General features: G+C 44.0%; 1 protein-coding gene across 2 annotated transcripts; it reads right to left on the bottom strand.

The window, feature by feature from the left end:
- Positions 1–868: 868 nt before the first annotated feature.
- G3BP2 (G3BP stress granule assembly factor 2) lies at positions 869–24,747 on the bottom strand. 2 transcript variants are annotated; one of them, XM_042026952.1, is made up of 12 exons: positions 24,629–24,747; positions 17,375–17,493; positions 15,146–15,227; positions 13,925–14,098; positions 12,954–13,044; positions 11,955–12,057; positions 10,236–10,416; positions 9,168–9,266; positions 5,251–5,353; positions 4,859–4,987; positions 4,550–4,668; positions 869–3,789 (listed from the first exon to the last, which is right to left on the bottom strand). In XM_042026952.1, exons 2-12 carry the CDS (start codon positions 17,467–17,469, stop codon positions 3,517–3,519), a joined length of 1,449 nt encoding a protein of 482 aa, XP_041882886.1. In that variant the 5' UTR covers positions 17,470–17,493; positions 24,629–24,747; the 3' UTR covers positions 869–3,516. The 2 variants fall into 2 exon arrangements, with proteins under 2 accessions (XP_041882886.1, XP_041882887.1); XM_042026953.1 differs by lacking the exon at positions 9,168–9,266.
- Between the last annotated feature and the right edge of the window lie 81 nt (positions 24,748–24,828).

Here is a 24,828-nt window from a genome sequence, read left to right on the forward strand (position 1 = left end):
TCAGACACCATTATCTCCTGCCCTTCCCCTCAGCCCCAGATAATGTGAACCTGCACAATTTACCTCACAACTCAAGGGACCGAGGTCTGAATGCTGCAGACCCCCACCGGAAGCACAGGGGATTGTGTTTCTCTGGAGATCTTTGGAGATGAGCAGATCTTGTAGCTGTCAAGGCTGCTCCTCTGAGGAGTTTCTGGCAACTCTGGCTTTGGGACTTCTACAGGATCCAGTTTTTTCATTCCAGTATTTCAACTCGCACAACTGCATTACTTTTCAGTCACTTCCTAACTGCCTTTTATCAGGAAATATTACAGCCAAGACATGCCCTCAACAAGACATAGCCAACAGCAGCTAACAGGAACTTCAGAGATTCCATGACTCAGCCACGCCTTAGCTATGAGCAGCGCAAGAATAACCCTTTTACCAACCTTTTGGGTAGCTGCCGACGAACACAAGAAGTAACAAAAGGGGGGAAATCACTTCTGCACCATCAAGACTCAGTGGCACCGAAGTGGAGAGCAAGCAACTCCAGACTGTTTTTTTAAAGACAGCTCAGCTCACATTCCTCCCAGCACCACTGCAATATCCATTTAAGCTGTATCCTGCAGCCAGATGCTGCAGCCTGGCAGGGTGTGGAGGAATCCCAGCTGGGACACATCTCAGAAGAGCTCACGTCCTCCCTGGGCCATGGACACCCCAGGGTGAGAGAAGCCACCAAAGTCAAACACTTCAAAGCACACGATGCTGTGCTGCTGCAGCTTGTCACTGTCACTGGCCAGGTCAGCAACGATGTTCTTAAAAGCTTTTCTGTTAGCGAGGGGTGCCAGGGCATACAGCCACCTGCATGCAAGAGAATTAGGGACATGGATAAATGCTGCAGACATCAGTAGTTTATTGGTATGTTTAGTCAAAACACATTCAGAATGGAAACTTAAAAGTAAAAATACTTTCCACCTGCAACAATTAAACTAGAATCTACTAGCATATAATGCTTGACACGTTACAGCAATAAAGATGGTAATCCACTGTCTCGAATACCTACTAAAGCCAAGATGGTCAGCCAAGTTTGTTGAAATAGAACCGTAATGACAAAATACTCCCACCATTCACAAATCAGCGACTAACAGTAATGGTCAGTGAATCCCTTCCTTTGCTCTAAGAGGTACATTTACTATTGAGAGGGTCAAGAACACGTAAGAGTCCACAGTACAGCAGGTGAGCTATCACCATGTAAACTTCTCTGGATGATGTTCCAAGGGTTCGTGTCACTTAAACAAGAAGCAAGCCAAAAAGCAGAATGGCTCAGGAGCTCTTTTTACTACTCCACTTGTGTTGTCAATTATTTCCAGTGCCATTTGCCATACAAACGAATTAGGTGGCAGCAAACCACAGTACTACAGAAGGAAAAAAAACCTCCAGGCTACACAAACCACACTGGTGGCAAACTGCTAACTGATGACAGCAATTTGTCCGAGGGCTTCAAACCTAACGAGTGGAGTTGTGTGGCAAGCAGTTCAAGTACTACAGATTTCCAGGTAACAGCTGAAATTGCAAGACCTTCAACAAAAAACCTGAAATATGAAAATGCCAACTGGTAGAAATGTGTCCCAGAAAAAAAAGGGTATGAAAATAGTGCAAGACTTACCATGGAACACAGAAGACCTCAAGTCTGGGAGACAACAGACAGATGCCACTTCACCTTGCCTAGTGTATCAGAAAAGATGTGCAAAATCTTCCACCTTACTTGAACCCAGAAAATAATTGCATAATCCAGAGACAGACTGTCAGGATGCCCTCCCTGCTTTTGCTTGAAATTGCCATTGTTTAATTTGAGGTCTTCGCTGTTCACAAGCAGCTGCAGGCGGTCACACTTTTGCAAGAACGCACGCACAAACACCCCCTTTGCTCCCGAGCCAGAGCTCGCCACAAGGCCTGGCACCGGGCCTGCCTGTACTGCCTGCTGCAGCTGCGGTTTACGGGAATGCACATCCAGAAACACAGCTCTCCACGGAGAACCCACCAGTCAAACTTCAGAAGAGGACGCCTCCTTTCTATCCGTTGGGCCAGAGCCACATCGGTGTCAACTTCAGCTGAGAGTTATGTGCAAAATGAGTACAAGTTTTTAAAAAAGTGCAACTGGAAAATGCAAGAACTTAAGAGCTGCTGTTTAGTTCTCTGAAAATTGCAGTATCCCCGTTTGATAAGCTCACCTTCACAAAGGATGCTTAGGTCTACCCATTACGCTCTGGCCAGAAGCGTCCACCATTCTGGACTGACTTCTGAAATTCATGTCCAAGAGAGATTGGAACTCCACTTTTTTTAACTCTGACACTGATTAAAGAGAAGAGACAACCTGGAGACTACTTGGATGCCTTCATCCTCCCTTCCCCACCACTGCAGAAAAACCAGGCGAACTTGTTAATTGAAGAGCAAGGTTGATGATCGTTTTAGCAACGTTTACTCATTGAAAGATACTGCAATTTTTTTAATACAATTTTCCAATTATTTCCTTTAAATGCTTTGCAGCTGCTTGGCTTTGCAGCACAGTACTTAATACACTATACTGTACAAAATCACCAGCAAGACTGGAATGATGTATTCATAGAAGGCACCATCATGCTTATTACATTACCAGAGAACTCAAATACAGTCAAGACAAGTTTCACTGTACAACGCTTCTCGAAGGGGGAAGGGGAAGGAGGAGTGTGTTGAGCAGCCATCCCTGCACTGAAGAGGGGCAGATAGAAAAATCTGACGTGAGCTATCAGACTTGTTGCGTACTCAGGGCTACAACTTGGAAACTCTGGGTTCTGGTTAGTTTACAGCTAACTGGATTCCTTCTGGAACAAAGGTGTAGTCTTATTAAGGTTTGTGTGTGTACAGAGGTTGGTCACAGCAAGCAGAGCAGATGCCCGCATCGTTCCCCAAGCTATTCTGTCTGAGTAAGAGGATGAAGGTTTTCCCTCCGATGCCTCCTGCAGCTGTCAGTATAAATGAGTTCAGAGGACCCATTAGTGCATTTTGATGAGTGCGTAAACACGAGTTTGTTTGGAGCCAAGTGTTCTAAGAAGGAAAAAAAAAAGGCAAGCTTCTCCAATTGCACAAATTGCACTATTTGTGTTTCCAACAGTAGTAGGCAGAAACGGTAACACTTACACAAAATGTGCAGCAGAGGGTTTTTGACTGAAAGGACCTGAATTCTATTGGGCATGTCCTTTAGTTCACTTCTGTTGCAGATAGTTAACTGGTCTTTTTTTTTTGTTTCTTTTTCTTTTTTCTTATTTTTAGTCCTCAATTCTCCAAGTCTACATTTATAAATTAAGAGTGTGACTCCTGTTGTGAAACTGGGGAAAGAATGTCCACCTCAATTTAAACTGGAAACCAAAGGATGTTTTCACATCAAAGAAACGATCAGAAGGGCTGTGTCACATTCCAAAGCCAAAAAAACAATTAACGAGAATGCAAACACGATGGATAATGTACCACTGCCAAGACTGTCTGCCCACAGTGGAGATTTCAGCGACGCTGTCCAGTGAAACGGCCTTCCATCTGCCCGGTTCCTCGTCCAGAGCCAAGTTTTTGTGCCATGCCACCTCGTGGAGGAGGTCCTCTTCCATCACGGTCCCGCATCATGCCACCACCCACTATTCCACGGGGCCCCCCCGGGCCTCTGTCATTGCGGCGAATATCCCTGCGCTCGTCGCCGCCGCCGCGTGTCTCTCTCTCACGAGCGGCTCTGGTTTTTTTCTCTTCCACGTTCAGGCGCACCTCACCCCGGAACATTATGGGCTTATGGGGAAAAGCGGTCAAGGCACACGTTAGTCACCACAGCACAAAGTCCATTCCATGCAAGGCACACGAAAATTCTGCACTGGCTGCAGGCCCCAGCCTTCCTTCACGTACACGCCCAAAACAAACGTGACCTGTTAAGGGTTCCCTGCAGCACGCAACCGTAGCCCTATAGAACACCATTTTTACATTCACTTGGGCATGCAAGGAATTAAAGTGTTTGTCTCAAGCAAAAGCAGTGTTGTCTTTAGCCTCTTCACTGCCACCTTTAGCCTTCTCGCTTCAGGGCTGAGGTTCCCAAAGAATTGCTCTACTAGGTCTCACTCCCACATCGCAGAAATGAAAACTGCTGCTTTCTCCCCTCCAGTTCCTCAAAGCAAAACTGCAAATAGCCCTGCTCCCTTCTCTTGACCCCAGGGTGCGGAATTCAGAGATCCATGTGATGCCCTTCAAAAGGTTACCTGCTCCACTTGCAGCTAAAGGATCTCTAAAAGTAAGTGCTAAGCTCTGTGTGAAATATTTGTGTAGAGGCAGCAAATCCAAATTCCATATGATGCGGTTTGAAGAATGCTGGTACAGTTTTTGAAGCTACACAGCACTCCTGACCGAAGGGGTATGCTGAATCTCTCTTTTTCTTTCAGCTGTTTTCTGAATGCCAAAGCCAATGGCAATGCAAACTAGGATGGCCCACATTACTTGTGGTTTAGGGCTTTCGGTCCACCCTGGAAGGGGATACTCAGTACCCAATGCCAATACTTACTTTTGCAACTAAAATTCGCTGGACCGGCTCAGAATCATCAAATACCACGAAACCAAAATTAGGCAGTTTTCCTCCTACTCCCTTAGTATTTATGCGAAGTTCTACCACATTTCCAAAGCCTAGAGAAACACAAGGGAAGAGACACTTTATCCAAAGCTGCAGTGCCAGCTCTACCACCCCTCTGCTCGTTCCAGACGTCAGTAGTGTGGCACCATATAAAAGCTTACCCGTGTAGTCCGAATCAGTGTTAGGTGATTTTTTAACACAGTTTTTTCCATCTTAGCCCCTGCAGCTGGAATCACTACTTACTCATGAAGAACTCTTTCAGTTCACTCTCATCAATATCATGTGGCAAGTTCCCAACAAAGAGCTGGTGGCTGTCTGGATAGCGAATTATCCGACGATTATCCGACTCATTCTGCTCCATGTCTCCCCTCCCTACCGTCAACACAAAGAGGAAGGTAGAACTACTGAGGTCAGAAGATGCATGTAAACTTGGATGAACACATCTAGGGGCAGCACCAAGCACATTCACTCCAGCCAGCTTGGCCTCCAAATCATATTCCCTCATTTCTAGTTGAAGGCAGCAGGCACAGGCAGTTAATGATCAGCCAAACATGACACAGGTACAGACAAAGCCTGTCCAGCACACACCTCTCATTAACCCATCCCTGGCAGACACACAAGCTGATCCACGTTACCTGGCCGAGGTCCTCGTGGTGGAAAACCCGGTCTTTCCCTGGGACGCTGCTCACGAACACGAGGAGGTTGAGACTGAGCTTCAGGTTTAGTTTCCACTCTTGGCTAAAACAGGAGAACATGCATTGTTTAACACTGGCCCAGTCAAAAAAAAAAACCCAAACCCCCAAACTCACCAAAACAAAAACCCCCACAACATAAGACATGGGTAAGCGGCATGCACAAAACAAACTCTGGAAAATAGACATCAATGTCAATGTGTTTGGGAGTGGTTTTTTCACCTGTCTAAATTCCTCTGTACCAATCCAGGACTGCAGTGTTCAGTTATCAGTGTTAAAAGGTGCAAAGCAAACGTCTCTCAATCAGAGTATCTCCCCAAAGCACAGCTAATGTGAATTTTCCATGTTTGACCAGGCATTGAGACCCCAACATTCCGTTATTCACCAATCCCTCAGCCTGACTTAAATCGTAGAGGGTATAAAGCTTCCTCATGCCAAGCTCAAACTTCCTGGATTAGGAGGCAGTCCAAGATGAACACAAAGAGATGGGCAAATCACATGTTCTGCCCAAGTCCCCAAGGAATTATTTTCCTCCAGTGAAGAACAACTATATGAAAACTACCGAAAAGAAAGAGGAGAACAAAAGCCCTCAGAAGTGTAGTACGTGTTTCCTGAAATGAATTTCTACAGACTACTTCTTAGGATATGCTTCAACTTTCCTGATGTCAAGACCACGATGCTCAAAGTACACCCTTTGTATTCAGGTACTAGAACACTCATTCCCATTTTTCGCAAGCAAAATATCTGCTTTATGTGAGATAGATGAAACTCTAAAAATGTTTCTATGCAGACTGCTGGTCACTGAAGCAATTCCCAGTATGTTTTAAATTCCATTTTCTGTACAACAGTTAAGCAGCTGCTGGTGCGCTGGGTTCTTATCTTAGAAAAACAAAATTATCCTTAGGAGCATAAAAATACACAAGTAGCCTGCAAGTAAGATTAAACACAAGGTGAACAGCTACAGGCCCAGTCTGCTGGGGAGAAGTAGTTTATGTTAAACATCTCCCTTATTTTCCTTTAAGGACTCAGGACAACTGGCAGTTCCAGACAGAGTATGTCCCAGGGGAAAAAGATTGTATGCAACATGCAAGTATTACAGACCAAACTGATGTCTCAGCCCTCCGATCACTTGTGCTCTATGAAGCTAGGCATTAGTCTGTCCGTACAACACTTCTAGGATCACTTTTTCAATTCCAAGAACAAGCTCAGAAAATCAGCCTTCCTGTTAAATCTTGTTCCATTGTATTCCCTTGTGAGTCATTGTAGCTCCTCTGCTATCTCTTACTCACACATCTTGAACGCATCATAAATTACACCTCAAAAGCAGAACTCAATACCTTCAGACTCTCGTTTCATAGATACTCATGGCTATCAGGCTTAAACTCAGTCCTTCTGTCAGCCCCAGACAAGACCTGCTAAGTCACTGATGTCCTGCTCTTAGATCCCAAGTAACAGTGAACTTGTACCTGCTTGCCGCCTTGTGTTTCACTGAACTTCTCACCCAGCGCACAGACAGCTGATCTCTCTGGTCGTTTTCTAAGGAGTACCATCCTTTTGTAGAGAGAAAGTCTGCCTCAGTGCCACAAGAGGAAAGCCCTTGTGCAGAACTGTGCTCCCCAAAACACTGCCACTATTAGCAGCACCACAAGACTCCAGATCAGGGCTGCCATTTACAGCCAAAGCAGCTCATTGCAACTCACATCTCCCAGCATTTCCCAGCAAGCACAGAGTGGACAGAAAGACACTGAGTAAGGAGTTCAAGAGACAACTTCTACAGGAGCCAAGTATGCCACAAACCTCAGCCTGGTGGAGCTTTGACAACCATTAAGGAAAAGGTGGCATTGTCTCTTCTCTTCAGGAGCTCACATAGGGAGGGAAAGGGACTCACCCCAAGAGACAAGAGTCAGGCCCTGCCTGCCCCTGCCCCTCTGCAGCCCTACGATAAACAATGCAGTAAAAAAAATGGGAGATAAAAATAACTGAAAATGCTATAAGGAAAAGTCCCAGTTTATCAATGTAGGCGGGTTGATGTCTAATCATCTACAATTAGAAAAAGAGCAAGAAATGCTGACCTGTTTCACTCCACAGCTGTAAGGAAAACAGCCCTGAACCAGTTTATATCCAGAACAGTACATGTGCAGTCCTTTGAGGAGTTAACACTACAGGGGCTGTATTTTTAACTTGACAGAAGAGGAAGGGAAAACTAGAGTGATGCAGAGAAAGGAATGAGCAGGGCAGTTATTTCTTTGTAACATCACCGACACCAGCTAGAATAGCATCCCAAAGGAGCCACCCATCCACCCACCAGGGCATCTTCTGTCCTCGTTTACATGCACAGTGTCTGGATCTAATGGATTCATGAGAAGAGGAAAAAGCTGCTACTGATCTGCAGCTCCTTGTTTAGGTGCCTCTTCTACCAGATTTCTACACACCATGTTTAAAATGTGTTCAAGAACAGGAGCTCAGAACTGACTAATTCTGGCTACAGAAGAGCTGAGAGTTGAAATTCTTGCCATGTCAGTATTGTTCAGAAACTTCCACACAACATAACTTAAACATAAAGTCAAAGCAAAAGTAATCAAAAGGCACAAAGCACGACAAACAGCAGAGGCAACACAGAAGAGTTTAAGGGGACATCTATAAGGTATCTCTTGCTCTCCTGGACAGACCATTTGAAATGATTTTTGCCACATTACAACCATCCACCCTGTCTGTGGCAAATAAATTAAAACCAATTTTGGTTTGCTTAAGGAAAATCTATTCTGCACTAGAAAACCCACAGTTTTCACAGGTTGATTACCACCTAAGGGTTCAAAACCCTGTTTAAGGTGATCAAAGACAGACTTCCCAACTCATTACCCAGCCTTTATCTGATGTCCATGACAGTCCCAGTAGACTAGAAGCAACACCATGTAAGGTGCTGGCATTTGTTTGATTAGTTTTCTTTCATTTTTCTCTTTTTCTTCCCTGTTCCTTTTTTAACATGCATTTGGCTGCAGGCCATCCTAGACAGGGTTCTCTCTGTTAGCACAAAATTGAGAAGAAACCAGTGCAAAAACAACAGCTGCAGCAACCCAACTATTGTACTGAATATCGCAGTCTTGCAAAAAGGTTGGACAGGAACAACTCAAGATACAGCGCTCTGGCACACCGTGTCAATATGCTGGGGTAAAGGACACATTTTTTGGCCTGAGCACGTTTTATACAAATGGAGGAAGCTGAATTGAGAGTCTCAGAATGTCTCACACCACCTCGGCATGTGCAGGACATGAGCTGTTACCAGGTCAAACTTGCTCTCCTCTTTTCCCTCCTCACCCAGTCAACCTAGGAATGGGAAGATAGCATTGTCCTGGCAAGGACATGTGAATCCTTCCATTCCTCACACAGTCATAAGTTGGTACAGGGTTCAGTGACAAGCTAATTATCCATGGATAATGAAATCCAGCATAGTTCTGTGGATGTTAGCCTTACAAGGCAATCTTGCACCTCAGAAATGGTGCAATCTCTTTTTACTGCTGGGCTACTTCCACCAATGCCCTTTTCAAACACGCTTGAGAAAAGTAACATTTTGTGGGGAATTGGTGTTTCCCCTTTAAACCAAACCATATGCCATCAAGTTAGGTAAAAATACCAGCAGTGATTTCCTGATTCCACAAGAACAGATTTTAACATTACCATCACCCAAAGTTACACCTGTTACGTGTTCGTGCCTTTGCTTGCGACAAGGAGGTGAGTGCATTAACATTAAAGACACAATTAATTTGTGCAATTTAAGTCAAACAAGTTGATCTGTTAATTTAAAAAACTGAAGCAGTTTGCAGCAGTAATGAAACAATCCAAGGTGTTCACAGATGGGTTACCTGTGAGACTGGTGCTTTAACATGGGGTGGAATTCCAGAGGAAGAAACAGTACCACTAGGAGGCAGGTTTTTACTGGTCACTGAAGCCCAAGAGAAAGCCTGCAGGAAATGCAACAGACCTAGGCTACTAATCATGGCAAACCACTGACATTCCTACAGGGAAACTCGTCTGCTAAAAATATACTTTTGGTTCATATCTGACTGTTAAATAATGGCTGTGCAAGCATTACAATGGAGGTACAGAAGGGTTTGCAGTTCCAGCTGTCTGTGGATTCCAACGGCATGGAATGAGCCGTGTACCGTGCCCACTACCACTACTTGAGTGAGCCCAGTGCCCTCAGCATTCCCAGATCACTGCTTTCCATCAGGTAACCAAACCTAGGACTAAAAACCCTGTAGTGTTAAGTGTCTTTTGCACAAAGAAAGGAAGCGGATGCCTGAAGTTACAACCAAAAATGGAGAAGAGAAAAAGGATTGGGAAAAAAAATACAGGAGACATACTGGAGGTAGAAAATGACCTCGCTCCAGCTCTCCCTGGCTGCTCCCAGCACTTTGCAAGCCCGCAGGTGTAACCACACCAGAGGACACACGGTGAGCACTGTGGTTTTTAAGATTACGCATCCCGCCTCTAAGGAGACAGTCAGTGCCCCCACATTGATTTTGAACCTATGCTGCAGCAATTTTGCAAGCGTCAGTGTGTTCCATTTCTTTTCAGGGAAAGAGCAGTGGTTCCCATTGTATGAGATTTTTGGTGGTGGTAGCTCCAGGTGTTTTCTTAACATATGTTAACTCCACATCTAAAAATGTCTACACATGCATATACCCACACACACACTTTACGAACAGAGCATAAAATCTACAGTACGTGATGAGCAGCACTTAAAAATAACATTTTTTTCCTTTTTTTACTGAAACTTTGCATTTTTACAAGCTCAAAGGTCAAGCCTAGCTGTTCATACAGCATGACACCAAAGAGAGGTACCAGTTTAGCCACCCAAAAAGGCAAAGTTCAAAGGCCAATCCAGTTTACATCTGCACTTAGTAGCACAGCTATGACTTGTAACTAACCTTTGGTGGTTCTTGCGGTAGCGAAACAGGTTCTACAGGAGGTGGAGATGGAGATTTCTCTTCTAGTTCCTCAAGGGTCTTTTCTTCTACTTCAGCTTTCAGCTCCTCAGCTTTTGTTTCAGATTCCAATTCTGGCTCAGGTTCATGAGAAGATTCTTCAAGTGCCTCCTCTATCCCATTGCTACAAAAGTCAAATGCATTTTATGAGCTTATCAATTACTTTGCATCTTACCACATTCTGTAAGCTGTAACAGCTCTGCTATGGTAAAGATCGTTGTGTCTTCAATTGCTACAACGTGGTTTGTACGTATACAATACAGTGAGAAGTGAAGCCGTACTCCCATACTGGGTGCAAAACCAGAGTTTACTTCCGCTGAAGCAAAGACATGTTCTACAGTTCTCTGCAGACAATCACCTAGCCATTTAACCCTGGAGAAGAGGTGCTCAACTAAAGAGCTGCTGCTTCTAGAAGAATACAAACACAATGGATTATTAAGCTAGACACAGAAACAAAGCCCATTTTGGAATGAAACCTACTGTTTCTTTACCAAAGTACTATACAGCTTCCTTACCAAAGCAGCTGTGAGTGCCATTTACAGAAAATCACATGCAACTTCTTCTCTGCTCTGTGTGGTTAAAAGGTAAGGGATTTGAGTTTCTTCTCTCTTCAGAGAAGCCACCCCAAAATCCTACCAACCTCCAGACACCTCTGTCTATACAGCTCCTGCCACAGATCACCACATGCCCAAGTGACTCTATGAAGAACAATGCCTCTTTCCAAATGACACAGTAACCCCAAAACAAGACCTGACTTCATGCTTTCAGGCATCCCAAAACTTCCTGCATTATCTTGAGCAAGCCACTGCCAGAATTCCAGCAGATTCCACTTTTCCATCAGATTTCTCATGAAAAGCATTAAGTGACTTGTGCTTAGCATTATCACTGATGCACTCAGCATGTATTGTCTAGTGGTGTCATATATGTTTTTTTTTTTTAAGAAGGGAACCACAAAGTCGGTTCTGGCCCTCATTACGCCATTCATTCCTGTTTCAAAAAAAGCACAGGGGTTTGGTGATGTTTGTTTCTTTGTGTTTGCGGGGGATTATTTGGTTGGTTTTTGTACTTTTCTTACAAAATCATAAATATCTTTTTTCTTTAATCTCGCTTAGATTAGCAGACATGCAGGACAGAGACCTATTCTTCCAATACAGCTGTACAGCAGCCTCTCAAAAAGTAGATACTTCTCTCAGTTCCAAGTGATATCCAAATCTGAGTAACACATCAAGAGGTCCCTGCTCAGTGCAGGGGGTTGCACTAGATGACCTTTAAAAGGCCCCTTCCAACTCAAACTATTCTGTGATCAACCATCCCTTTGTTAACACACCTGAGACATAAATTACATCATATCAATGTACGGTTTGAAGTCAGAATTACAAAGATTCCATTAAGTGTGTACATACACGTCGGTCGCTCCCTTTTCACCTCACTTCTGAGTCCAGAAGTGAAAATAACTAACAAACATAGAAAAATACCCCATTTCCTCTCTTCAATAAAGAAGCAATGTCTCAAAATAATGTAATGTTAACTTAACAGATCCCTATCAGGCTAAGCGTATCCTCCTAAACTACCTATTAAATAACATCCAGAACCTAAAGCCAAAACAATTGTCCGTCGTTTTCATTAAAAAAGCAACTTCATGTAATACAAAGGACTTCTTACGTTACAGGATGGTTTTCATAGTAAGTACCGCTTGCATTCTCTTGCACAGGTTCAGGTGATGGTTGTCTTTCCTCCTGCTCTTCTTCCACCTCTTCCTCAGACTCTGACACAAAAACAAAAGCTTGTCAACTCTTACACATCTCGCAAGTGTACACGAGCTACAGTTATAATAAAAGCATATTAAATTAGTAGCAATCAAAATAAAGCTTCAACAAAACATGGTAAAATTAGCTGCAAAAAAAGATGGAAGAGCCTGCCTGTCAGTCAAGAGGCCTGGCTGTTTACAATTTTCACAAAAAGAAGAAGCCAGAGACATATTGGTGCTGCTAGGAAGTTCCAGGAGGAGGTTTTGAGGATCTTTTAAAGCAGCAGGTGCTTTTCATACGGTGGCAGTAAAAGAGAAAGATTGCACTATTAGCTCATAAATCTCAGTGCCTCAGACTAAGAAGATGAACCTCAAATACAAGGATGATTGCCTAAAATGCGTTGTTCCACGGAATCCAGATGAACAAATCCCAGAAAAACCGCCCAGTGAATGCATGTATATATGTTCTGGCTACACTCTGATTTGCTCTGCCTCACTGAACAGAGGGGATAAGACCCACTCAGGTCCAATTCAGCCCCCAAGTAGCAATGTGTCATATTTGAAAAACACTTAGATTTTTTCTTCAAATCCCGTACAAATTTGACTGATCACTGAACACAAGTGTGCCTGATGCAGCTATGGCAGCAGAAGTCCTGTTGCTCACTGCTTCCATTCTCTGTCAAGCCTCACCCTCCGTGAGCCAGTTCAGCCCTTCAGCGAACACGGCACTACTACAGGACCTTCCTTTTCCAGAATGTTTTGAATGAGCAGAGCTGCAGTAACAACAGCTCCATGCCCACGAGAAGGCAAGACAGTTTTGCATCCCAGCATCTCCACAAGACACTTCTGGCAGCTCTGCACAAAGGAGAAAGGAACAAGAACCACACAAACCCTACATGTACAATCCTTCTCACCTTCATCAAGTTCTCCTTCTGAATCCCCAAATACTTCATCTTCGTATCTGAAGATATCATTATGGACATAGAACTTGTTTGGAACAGATCCCTGTAAAAGAGGAACATGCGGTGCTTAGCATCTATGGAACGCCAGCAGGCAGCAAAAGGATGGACTACAGACGTGTTTTGCGGTACACACGGACATTCTGCAATAGGACTATGTCACTGAAGTTATTTTCTGAGTTATTTTTTTTTCTCTAAGCAAGCAATTAACAGTAGCTTCTGCCCAACTGAAAAGGAAGTTTCAAGCAGAATAAAATCTGCTAATTTTGCTAAGTCACATCAATCATAGGTTCTAACTAAGCATACAGCCCCTCAGTTTCATTGAGGAATTTCAATTTTCCCTATTACAAAAACTTTACAATAAAAGCCCTGAACTTTCACAGGGTGGCTGTATGCTTACAGCACTGTGTAGGGAAACAATGAAGAAATACAACATGAACCTAAAACATTCATCTCCAACCAACCACACAGTTTGTGATGAAGTGGGAGGAAACCAGTAGAAAGAACACAAGGCACCTTCTACCTGTACACAGCTTTGCTCTCACCAAGAGCTAAATTTGAGCAGTAATTTGTGCAACCCATACTCACATTTGCCATTAGACTTGAAAGTACACAACTACAGCAGAGATTTGATCTACAGAGCTGAACCTTATCTTTTAAAAAAATTATCTCCCAAATGCAAGCTTCAATTTTCTTTGTATTACTGCTCCAACACTTCAAGTCCAAGGAAATAAAATGGCTCAGGATGGGTCCAATACACCAGTTTCTCTGCACTCACACACTGTGACACATTTAACGACCGCCTCCAGACCAAGTTTTAAAGCCAGATCCTATTTTTAGTCCCAATATCACAAATTGTAGCTACAGGTGAGGTCAGGTTTTTTCCATTGTTATTTGAAGTTTGCCATAGTCTTACACATACTTACTTCTGGAGCAAGCACAAACGTCTGCATGAACTTCCTCATTGGCTGCCCATTGTTTGACAGCTCTCCCATGACTTGCACAACCACCCCATCACTCAGAGTGGCATGAGCATCCACATGACGGATCTTGGTGTGGCACTCACTGAACTGCAGTGACATCACCTTCTTGTGTATCTCCTAGAAAGAGACAGATATATTTTAGCTGCAGTGTATTCTGTACAGAACTTTACACCTTTTACCTACCTGAGTCTCAACTAATCCCAAAAGAACACTCCCCTGAAGCTCAAAAGATAAATACAGGAACCAAGAAGTGTCTTTCACTGAGAACAGTATTCCTGAGCTCACCTAATTTTTAATCTGAAGTTTTGCACTAGGATTCAAGTATTTCTCAGAGCAGTCAAACAGCATACAACTTGCTATCCAATTTTTCCAGCTGTTTTAAAATCTATGACCTATTTTAAGACTTTAATTTTTTAAGGGCCTGTGAAAGGAACAGGATTTAGCTTGTGTTATAAAAATAAAGAAAACCTCCAAAAATACCCAACAACAAAAAACGCCAGCCCCAAAACAACAAAAAACCATCCCCAAACCAACCCTTTATATGTTGTCAGAAGTAGCAAACATCACAGGAGCGGGGAACATCTGCAGTGCCAAGATTTTTGTGCGCCAAATGAGATTTTGCTGGTGAAAGGAGAAGAAACCAAACCTGCCCTGGACTAAAAGCCACACTGCTCAAAGATGTTGCTGTCATGTGAAGAGATGTCCTTAGGTGACAGACAATTCTGATAATGCAGTACAACCAAAACAACTCTCAATTCACTTCATCCTCTTCTTCAGATAGTTATGTTTCACTTTAACAAAACTCCACTCACACAAGAATTTCATGAAACTCACACAGATCAGTCCTTTCTTGAGGAACTACTTCTAACTGAAATAAGGTACATTTATAGCACAAATCTATCAGGTCCTCTGGATTTTGTTTCCCATCCTGAAGGCATTTTCTGCAGCCCAGATGCAAAGCTGAAGAACCAAACATAACTATCAATGAAAGCAGAAATAAGCAAACAAAAACCCTCAAGCTACCAAGTTCCTATCTGTATCTGAACGGAAGCAGTGTCACAATCCATTACTCACCAGGTAAGAAAGCCTAAGGCACTGGTAAAGAAAAAACCTTGATTTATTCCAAACATTAATGAGGATTACAGGACTAATTTTAATACTCACAGCTTGACCGTACACTGCTTCTTGTGGTTTCCCACTGGCATCCAGTCCTCCATGGACATAAGAAGAATTCCTGCCATAAAACCTGCAAGCAAAGAGATGCAAAAGTCACAGAAGTGAAAAAAATAGAACCAAATCCAGAAAGTATTTTAGCCAAAAGTTGTAGAGCTCAATGCATCAGAAATTTCACCAGATTAAAGAGGCTCCAAGAATACAGGAAGAAACTTAAAATTCAGCACTGCAATTTGCCCGAGGAGTTTGGCATAGCAAACTCCAAACTGAACCTCAACCTTTCACTTGCTTCCTTTAAGGAAGGTGGCCATTTTGGCTGGAAGGTTCCTCACCCTCACAATCCGCTGCCTCTCAGAGTGGCATCAGCCCAGCAAGATACGACCCTCTTGCCACTCCTCCGAACCCCGTTCTTTTCACAGTCTTGGCCAGCACTGAGCTCGTGGTTTTGATATTTAAATATGCACACTCACTTCCAATACTTTTCCTACATTTCAGAGATTCTTTGGCACTTTCATTCCATTTCCACATTTTGAGCCTAGAATAGTCTGTTTTGACTTGGATTGTTATTGTCAGCTTATAAAGCACATGAGAAATGCTTGGTATTTTCAGTACATTTATATTAATAGATCAGACAAAAAACCATCTTATCACTCCGTGTTTTTATTTAGGAGCATGCTTTGCCTTGGGGGTGATTGCCATGAGGTCCAGATGCTAATATGTACCTTTATTATCCACCCTTGTATGGTATATATGAAATAAACTTGTCATGAAGTACTTCTATAAACTTGTTGTCACACAGAGTGGCAAGAATACTGAATATTTCTCTCTACTTAAACAAGCCAGTGCAGAGGGTCAGTGTACAGAATTAAACCCTAAAACTTCCACGTTTGCCATCTGGTTTATTCCACTGAACTAAGAAACTCTTTTCAGTCCTACTTTTGTGAAAATACAAGCCCAAGACTTTTACTCCCTTGACTGTGTCCAGAAAAAAGTCTGGGAAATATTAGATTGTTTTCTTTGGTACTAACCACATAATCATGATTTTGAGCAGGGTCCAGCACTTCCTAACAGCAAGGAAATACAGACACTTAGCTAAAGCAGTGCACAAGCAGATAGGAAAACATCTTTTCTCTAAAACACTTCTCTCTAAATTCCAAAGCAATCTCTCTGAAAGTCAGCAGTTCTTACTAAGGGCCTTCACAGGGGACCAAGAATTTTAACGTGCTTTTAAGGAACTGCTCAAAGTCACTGGGTGGCAGAGTCCCCAACTAAATGGAATTAAAGATTTTTGGTTAAGGGGCCAGAAAAGCCTCACAAATTCAACTGAAATGCAACAGGTATCCAGCTACACCGAGTAATACCCATTTAGAGGGCAAACTGATCTCTGCTGCTCCTAAGGCCTGGGGAAGCTTTGGATAATGACCAATGACAGGATCCTCTGTGCTCTTCTCAGGCTCTTAGTAGGATGAAAGAGTAACTTTAACCCTTGCTGTTCAAACTCCCTCACTGCTGCAAAGAGCCCATCAAGCACCAGGAAACCCGAATCTTTCTGTGGCAGAGAGCAAGCTGCTGTTCAGACTAACAAAAAGAGAGAGTATGAGATGCCCCCTCTGAAGAACATCACTCACAAACAAGATGCAGCCAAAGAACACAAAGACAAATGTCCTCCACATCTGAGCCTGACCAGAGGAAAGGGGCAGTGGTGGCAGAGACTGCAAGTGGCTAGAAAACATTTCATACAAGCAGCTCCAGAACTAGGTAAGATTAAACCAACCCAGACCAAAACCTCTTGGACTCTTCTGCGCAGAGGTATTTAAGAGAAATTCCACAAACGCTGCTGTTAGCGACACTGGTGACACCTTTCAAGTGGACAGAGAATATTCCTGAGCACAGACTATCACCTGCACCAGGGGAGCTTGCTCATGAGTATTTATCCAGCCTTCCCAACATCAGCAGGTATTTCTGCAACCTGTCCACATTACCATTTCATCACTGTAGAAGCAGCACACTTTTCCACAGAGGAAATATCTTGATAACATGCCATACATCCACATGATCTGACTTGGCTCTAGAGCCTAGGGAGTTTGCAAGAGTTTTTCCAAGAGCCCAAAAGTTAGCCAGGTCCATTTTCTCCCACAGTCAGAAATGAATGTCTGATTTACAACCAACAGGACACACTTTTCTTCAAAACCATTATCACTTGGTGAGTACAAGTGTTACCTGTGCAAGAAGTCAGGAGCTTTGTTTAGCAGAGTGTAGTACTGTCTCACGAACTCCCGCCCTACGAGCAGGGGACTTGGCTTCTCCATCACCATTTCTTTGGTACTCAGTGTCAAACGCTGTAATTGAAAATAGTCGTGTTAGTTTGAAGGCACCCCTATGTATCACAACTTCCCCATAGAAAAATTAACACTGTGATATTAGAATCGAAACAAGTATGCATACGAGGACTTAATTCACTAGAAAACACTCAACCAATTCAGGACACCCTCTCCCACCTCTTTTGAGTAAATAAGAAAATTTCAGTCAATTCATCTATTACTTTGATGAAAAGGGAACAGTGGATACAAAGTCCCTTACAGAACAAGTGCTTTGAAAAACACAAAATACACTCTGAAACAAACAAACAAAAACCCTGTTAAAAATCTCTTGCACCATTTATTTATCCCTTTGGCCAACAAATATTTAAAAAACCCAGTACAAATGCCCTGCAAAGCAAACGGAATACACTTTCTTAAGGCAGCCGGTACCTCTGCTTCAAAAGGTTACTGTCACATCTGTAAGATGAAAACGGGAGCACCAATGTGAAGTAACCATGTGGGCTGGATTCACACTCCATGAAGACTGGGAAGGGAAACCTTAGTGCCTCACAGGTGACCAGAGCCTTAGGTACATGTTGTCCAACCTAACTGCATTTCGCTTTTGTCATACAATCATCTAAATTGGAAAGGACTTCCAGGGGTCACCTGGTTCAACCTGCTATGTTCCTACCTAGCCATGCTGTCCTGCAGATCATCCATGTCAAAAAATAATTCTCAGTACTCTAAAAGACTTTTCGATGGCTTGCCAGCACCCAACATGTTGTTTTTGCCAGCTCACCTAAGACTACCACTGTCTGCGATCATGAAATTCCCTACAGCTCTCACACAGATGCTTCATCCACTTTCTCTCTCCAAAAATTAATGTGTAGGCAAGGCAACAGGCAAAGAAGACCGAGTCAAAAATCCAAGCTTCCGATTTGGGAGATAATCCTAAAGTAAGATTTTTGGTTTTTTACCAAAATAACCTTGACCCATCCATCTAAACCAAGGGCCAAACAAAAGGCTCTTTACAATTACAGCCAGGCAGCACATAAAGCATATGAAGTGAAATTGGGAGATTAACCTCAGCTTAAGAAGGGGCTGTAATAAAGGAAGAACACACACAGGAACAATCCCACGAACGTGTCAGATCCTGCATCATAACGGAACTCTGAAGAAAAAAGCCCACATATCTGGGTCAAATAGTTTACACTTCACAGACAACCAAAATTATCTTAAGCCAGCAATCCAAGCCACAAGACAATACCAAGGTATGTTCCTAAATGCAGTTAGTCAGGAATCACACCTGAAACAAGAGTCTCAAAAATGTGCAGGTAAGGCAGAAGGCAAAGCCTGAAACACAAGCCTTGAACCTGGAGATAAGAAATCAGCAAACTTATGATAGGGTTATCCAAAACCCTATCATAATATAGGGTTTTCAAATAAACCCTTTAATATAACCCACCAAGACTCTGGAACACAGTATTACTTTTGCCTCACAGGAAGCCCTAGAAGAAGCAATTGTGCTAATGAGACACAAAACCAAACGTCAAAATACTAAGGGACACCAAAGGTTTGAGCCCTGTGCATGTTCAAAGTGGAAGCAAAGGAAAGACAACAAAATATGACCAATTTGAGGATCTTCCCAACACAAGTCATACTACAGCAATGGCATGCACATGGAAATTTTACTTAGAAACCAGCCTTAAGGGAAGAAGGACATCTCAGTTCCTACAGGTGAGACTATTTTTTTTTTGTTCCCCTGCCTCACAAGCAGATGACGAACACAAAATTGGTGAAAGGATCTTCACCACGAGCACTTGGGAGACTACACAAGGATAGAGCCTCATCAGGATTTTTTAAAGAACGTGTTAAAAAGCAGATGATAGCCACCACACATTCTTATGAATATAGCAATAAGCAAAGTATACTTGTTAACAAATTGCTGGCATACCTCAATGAACGCTGAAGATGCCTCTGGGTACAAAACATAATGATCTGTGACAAGTCATTACACTACAGGAGATCTGTATCACACTACATCTTTACTTCATTGGAAGCTGTCCTATTTCCTCACAGAGAGGAGCACCGTGCACCTCTTCCATATTTCAAGGGACAGCACCATTGATTTACATCACATGATCACATAATTTCACAGGATGTCTCAGTACAATTCTTCACCTGTCTTAGTACTACTTCCTTTCATTATTTCTTGAAAGATCTCAATAGGAATAGGAGCAGCTTAATGAACTGTTCAGGTCTCCCACGTCATTAAAAGGCAGTAAAGTAAAACCAGAGGTACTCCCTGCTAGCAACATGGATGCCATGAAACCAGGTCTTCAAAAGATTAGTCTCCACGTGTCCCAATTAGTATAGTACCTCCCTAAAGTCAAGGACCCGAGCCTTAGGAGGCCCAAGGGGTTTGGAGGTAAAGACACCAGTGAAATTTAAGCCAAAAGTCAGGGCATGAGCATCAACAATTTAAACAGGCCAAATTTACAAAGAACAGTATCTCCATGGCTTACCAGGCACCAGGGGAAGTCCCATCGATATCCATACTCTATAAAAGCTCTATTTCCATTTTCTCAAGAGTCAGTGAATAACAAACTAAGAAAGAAGAATCTGAGCGTTCTTCTCAGCTGAATGAAATAAGCCACACTCTTAGATCAGCCTGAACAGCCATTGAGAAAGGTCTTAATGAGAACTTATGGCTTGAGGCACTTGTGTACACACTAGCCGGAAACAAAATACTGCTGCAAGTCTGAGATCCCAGCACTGAGGCGGCAATCACCAGAAATCAAATACACTTATCTGCTGGCTTCTTTAAGGTGCAACTGTACTGTTAAAAAAATCCCTTCACCATGCACAATGCACAGGGTAACAGGAACTCCCATGCAGCTGCTGCTCATCCACAGGCAGTCCTACTTACATCCAGCGGACACAACAACTCATTGACAAGATTCAATAGCCACCTTATCCACTACTTCCGATTCCTCTGTTACCAGGAAGGCACCCTGGATTTCCAGTGCTTTCCTCAACCAAGGAGAATCAGGAGCCACACAAAATATTTTGCAGCATACTCGCAAGCTGAAAGGCAAAATGCAACATGGAATCTCTTTCTTCCCAAGACAAGACTCAGAGGTGAGGAACCCGATTCCAAAACTGAAGAACATGCACATGTGCCAGTGCAATACTTCTTCCAACTTCAACTGCTGCAACTCAAGTTTATAACAATAACTGCAGCCTACAGGCAGGATTTCTTTCAAGAGAACAAAAACAATGAGAAAACTGGTGCAGAAATTATTTGTTATTTGCAGGCAAAAATAAGCAAACAAACAAAAGCAGAAAAGATAATTTCCTCTGAAGAGCAACTGCATAGTACAGAAATTCACCCAACACCTTCTGATGGCCATAACAAATAAAGCAAGAAGTCAGCCTTTGCAACGAGGTGAAAGTGCTGAGGGCAAATGGGATGAAATACAGCCCACATGGAGACAGTTGTGCTGAAGAAGCATGTGAGAATCAACTACAATCACTTCTCAAGTCCACACTCAAGAGCATGCAAATTCATTCAACCTGTAATCATCTTCACACATAAAACTTTATTAAGCTCTGTCCCTTCTTCAACCAAATGAAAAAAAAAACCAACGAGAAACCAAGCCCCAAATCATCATCAATCAGTTTGCACAAGAGGGCAGCAGCAATTTGTTTCTGAAGAAGTAGCGAAGACCACTACCTGCTGAGTAGTGAAATGTTCCCTGGTATGCATTTTGCTCAAGAAGCAGCTCTGACACTAGCAAAGCCTTTTTTCCCTATAATATATATAAGCATTCTTTATTATTATTATTATTATTATTATTTCCCTTGCCCTGTAGAAAGCAGAAATGTGAGTCGTCATCTGTGGCAAAGCACTGTTACCCAAGGCCATGACTGAGCTACAGAATGGTAGTCTACGTGCTCAAATTTAGATATCCAGAGAATAAACTTTGGCACAAAGCCTTTGCTTGTGCCTAAAGAGGTATTTCAAAGAGTCCTTCATCCTCTTTCAAGACAGAGCAACAGTAGTGATGTTGTCCGGATGTTTCGTCAATTCAACTTGGGGGGGGGGGGAAAAAAAAAGGCTGAACTGAATTCTGACAGCAGCTGAAGAAAGTGTCACCTGAACTTGAACATAGCCTCCATCAAGAGAAACTTCTGAGCTTTGCAAGGGAGCTGTGGGCCTCACCAGTTGTTTTAATAATAAACTATAAGCAAATAAAATTTTGTTTTCTTGAGAAGCAAATTTCATCCTCTGAAAATTCACCCATAGAACAATTTGTCCGTAACTAAAGGCACACAGACATCAAGCTATCATTTTATACAAATCTGCAACAGTATGGCTTGTTTGTACATCCACAAGTTTGCAACTCTTGTCCAAGTCACTAACCAGATTTAAATACACCGCTTAAAATGAAAATAAATTTGAGAAAAATGTTCTGGCAAATCAGGAAGACGTTCCCCACGCAGCGGGCACACTAAGCAAAGCCTCAAGGGACACAGTGTCACTTCCCACACCACTGGAGCTGAAGGAAAACAGAAGGGAAGGGGAAAGCAGTTTTCACAGTCTTGGGCAGGTTTCTCCTGAACCCAGAAATCACTTTTTAACTGTGCTTCTTACTTTAGACAAGCGTGGTTGCTCCTTCAGTCCATAAGCGCGACTCTGAGATGCCATCACTGCCACACATCATGAATAAAGCCAAAAATCCAAACTGATAGCCCAGCTTGCCCAAGGTAGGGCATCTGGAGCACAGCCCTGCAAAGGCTGGCGCGTACCCCATGGAAAGTAAAGTAGCAGTGACTGCAGGGAAAAAAATCCTGAAAGGGCAATCGAAAGTCCCAAACAATATTCCAGTATTGACACTACCTCCCCTCACCCTGTGCAAGGTCAGCACTCAAAGCATCCTTCACGTGGAGCAAGGAGCAGCAACTGGGCGTCATCTACCAGAATCCCTTTACTTTATGATCTCCTTTACCTATGTGCTACATTCTGACCTGGCCGAGCTCGAAGGCACAGCACGCAGTTCTCTCAAATCAAGCTCTCCCGAGAGGTTGGTTTGGTTTTTGGTTTGCGGTTTTTGGGAGGAGCTTAACAGCACCCTGTATCTTAGGCACACGGCTGCCATAGGGGACCATCCTCTGGGCAAATAAGCTGTGCAGTCCGAAAGGGCCAACACCCACCCAAAGAGCAATAACAACAGTAACCTGCTCTGGGGAAGCCATTCCACCTCTGTGTCATCATCCAAGCCCAGGTTCAGCACCTTTCTCCTAAGTGTCTCATCACATATGTCCATTAGTCTGACATATACATCCTTTCATGTCACTTGAGTCGCCACACAGTTCTTTATTTGTTAAATGCTCTCAAAAGCAGTGACATCCTGTGCCATAACTACTACAGCAGAAGACTCAAATCCAGCACTGTGCCTTAAGGTACAGTGGTTCCTCACTGCATTTTCAGTGCTGTGAAATAATCTCAAGCGTGAGAATCGATGTTTAATTGGAAACTTCAGTTCCATAAAGGAAAACATTCATATGGACATCGGCAGCTAAGCAGTTTTTTTTTCTCTTCAGTTTAAGCTAGTTTTCACAGAAAAATTTTACTCTCCTAATGCAAAAATCATCAGACGCAGATCATAATTTCACACAGCAAGCCCGCATCTGCCAAGCAGACTATTCCAAGAACAGTTGCAATGGCTAACCAAGATTATGTTTCTGATGTCCAAGCAACCAGGGTTCACAAGAAGGAATCTTTAAGAATGACAAGCTTTCCTAGGGGAGGTATGGCCCTGTACACACACCCACAATCACAATGGACACAGAATGCCTCCTGAACGATACATCAACTCCAGAAGTAAAGCAACACCAGTTTGTCAGCAACCACAACTTCTCAGCTCAGAATCCAAGTTGACAAATCCTATGCTAACTCGCAGTGCTACAGTAATGCAGCCATATTACATTCAGAAATTTGGGTATGGATTAATATAACTTCCCCTATTTCTCAATTGTTCAGAAGTACCTTGGGCTTTTACACTTCTTCACACTTCTTTCTGTATGAAAGCAGAACATTTGCACACTGAACCTGATGTGTCTAGAACATACAGAGGGCTTGGAAATTTTCAAACCATCATGGAAGGCCACAATAACAAAATCTGCATGACTGACTAAGACCTTCTGGTTGAAATTAAACAATAATCTCATATCGTCTTGTTCTCTCCTGTGACCGTTCTTTCGTGCAATAGTACCTGGCACCAAGCTCAAGATCCAGGCTCACCAAGCTACCCAAGGGATTTAAAAGATTTATTGCAGAGATGCTCCTGGGCACTCATACCGGAACGGCGGTGACCTCCGAGGTGAAGGAAGGCAGAAGCCTGAGAACACAATGAGCCCAACTCAGGTGAAAAATGAGAGCAGCTCAGAAAAGATCTACTCATGGCATCCAGCTATGCAGAATAAAATGTGCCTCACAACAACTTCTGCGATATCACTCCGTGTGCAACGAGAGCACCCAGGTTATGATTGGGGAAAGGGGAAGCACAGAAAAGTGAGGGCTGCAGAGCTGGGACAGTCCTTAGAGCCAGGATGCCATGGCAGTACTAACTTGTAGAAGAGCAAAAGGGCTCGCTGAGCCGAGGATGGGGAGCTAAAAGCGCTTCAGGAGGAGGAGCGAGGCCGCCGGAGCAGCACCCTGCACATGCCAAAGCCCACGTACCTCTGGAGGCCCCTGCACAGCGATCGATCCATGAGGTGAGATGGGAAGGGGCGACCACAGGGCTCAACACCACAGCCAGCACCGAGTAACGCGGGGCTTGGGGGCGCTTTTCCCCGGCCTCCTCGCGCCGCCCGGGGCGAGGCGGAAGAGCCGCCAAGGTGACGGCGAACAAAAGCCGCCGCCCCCCCGCTCCGAGCCGAGCCGAGCCGAGCCGGGAGCCAGCGGCCGAGGCGGGCGGCGAAGGGCAAAGCCGGGACTCAGGGCGCTGCCCCGCTCAGCACCGCAGCGCCCTTCCCGCCGCTGCCCTCAGCGCCGCGCGCGCCGTTCCCGCCGCTGCCCTCAGCGACCGTTGAACAGCCGCCCCCCCCCCGCACACAAACAGAGCCCGCGCCGGGGCCTACCCTGCCCCCCGCCCCCCACGCCGCTCACCTAAGGGACAAAAGTCTCGGTGCGCGGGGCCGGGGCGCGTTTTCGCCCACGCCGCCGGGAGCTGCGCGGAGCCGGGCGCGGCGAGCGTGTCCCTCGGGCGGCGCGTCCCGCGGCGCGGGCGGCACAGGGTGAGCGGGGCGCGGCGGCGGCGGTGTCACAGCCGGGCGGGCGGGGGAGGGCGGGCGACCGCGGCTCCCGTG

The sequence above is a fragment of the Corvus kubaryi genome, unplaced genomic scaffold, assembly GCF_017639235.1.
Source record: "Corvus kubaryi isolate FWS band 111438036 unplaced genomic scaffold, C.kubaryi_AGA036_p1.0 37292, whole genome shotgun sequence".
Lineage (NCBI taxonomy): Eukaryota > Metazoa > Chordata > Aves > Passeriformes > Corvidae > Corvus > Corvus kubaryi.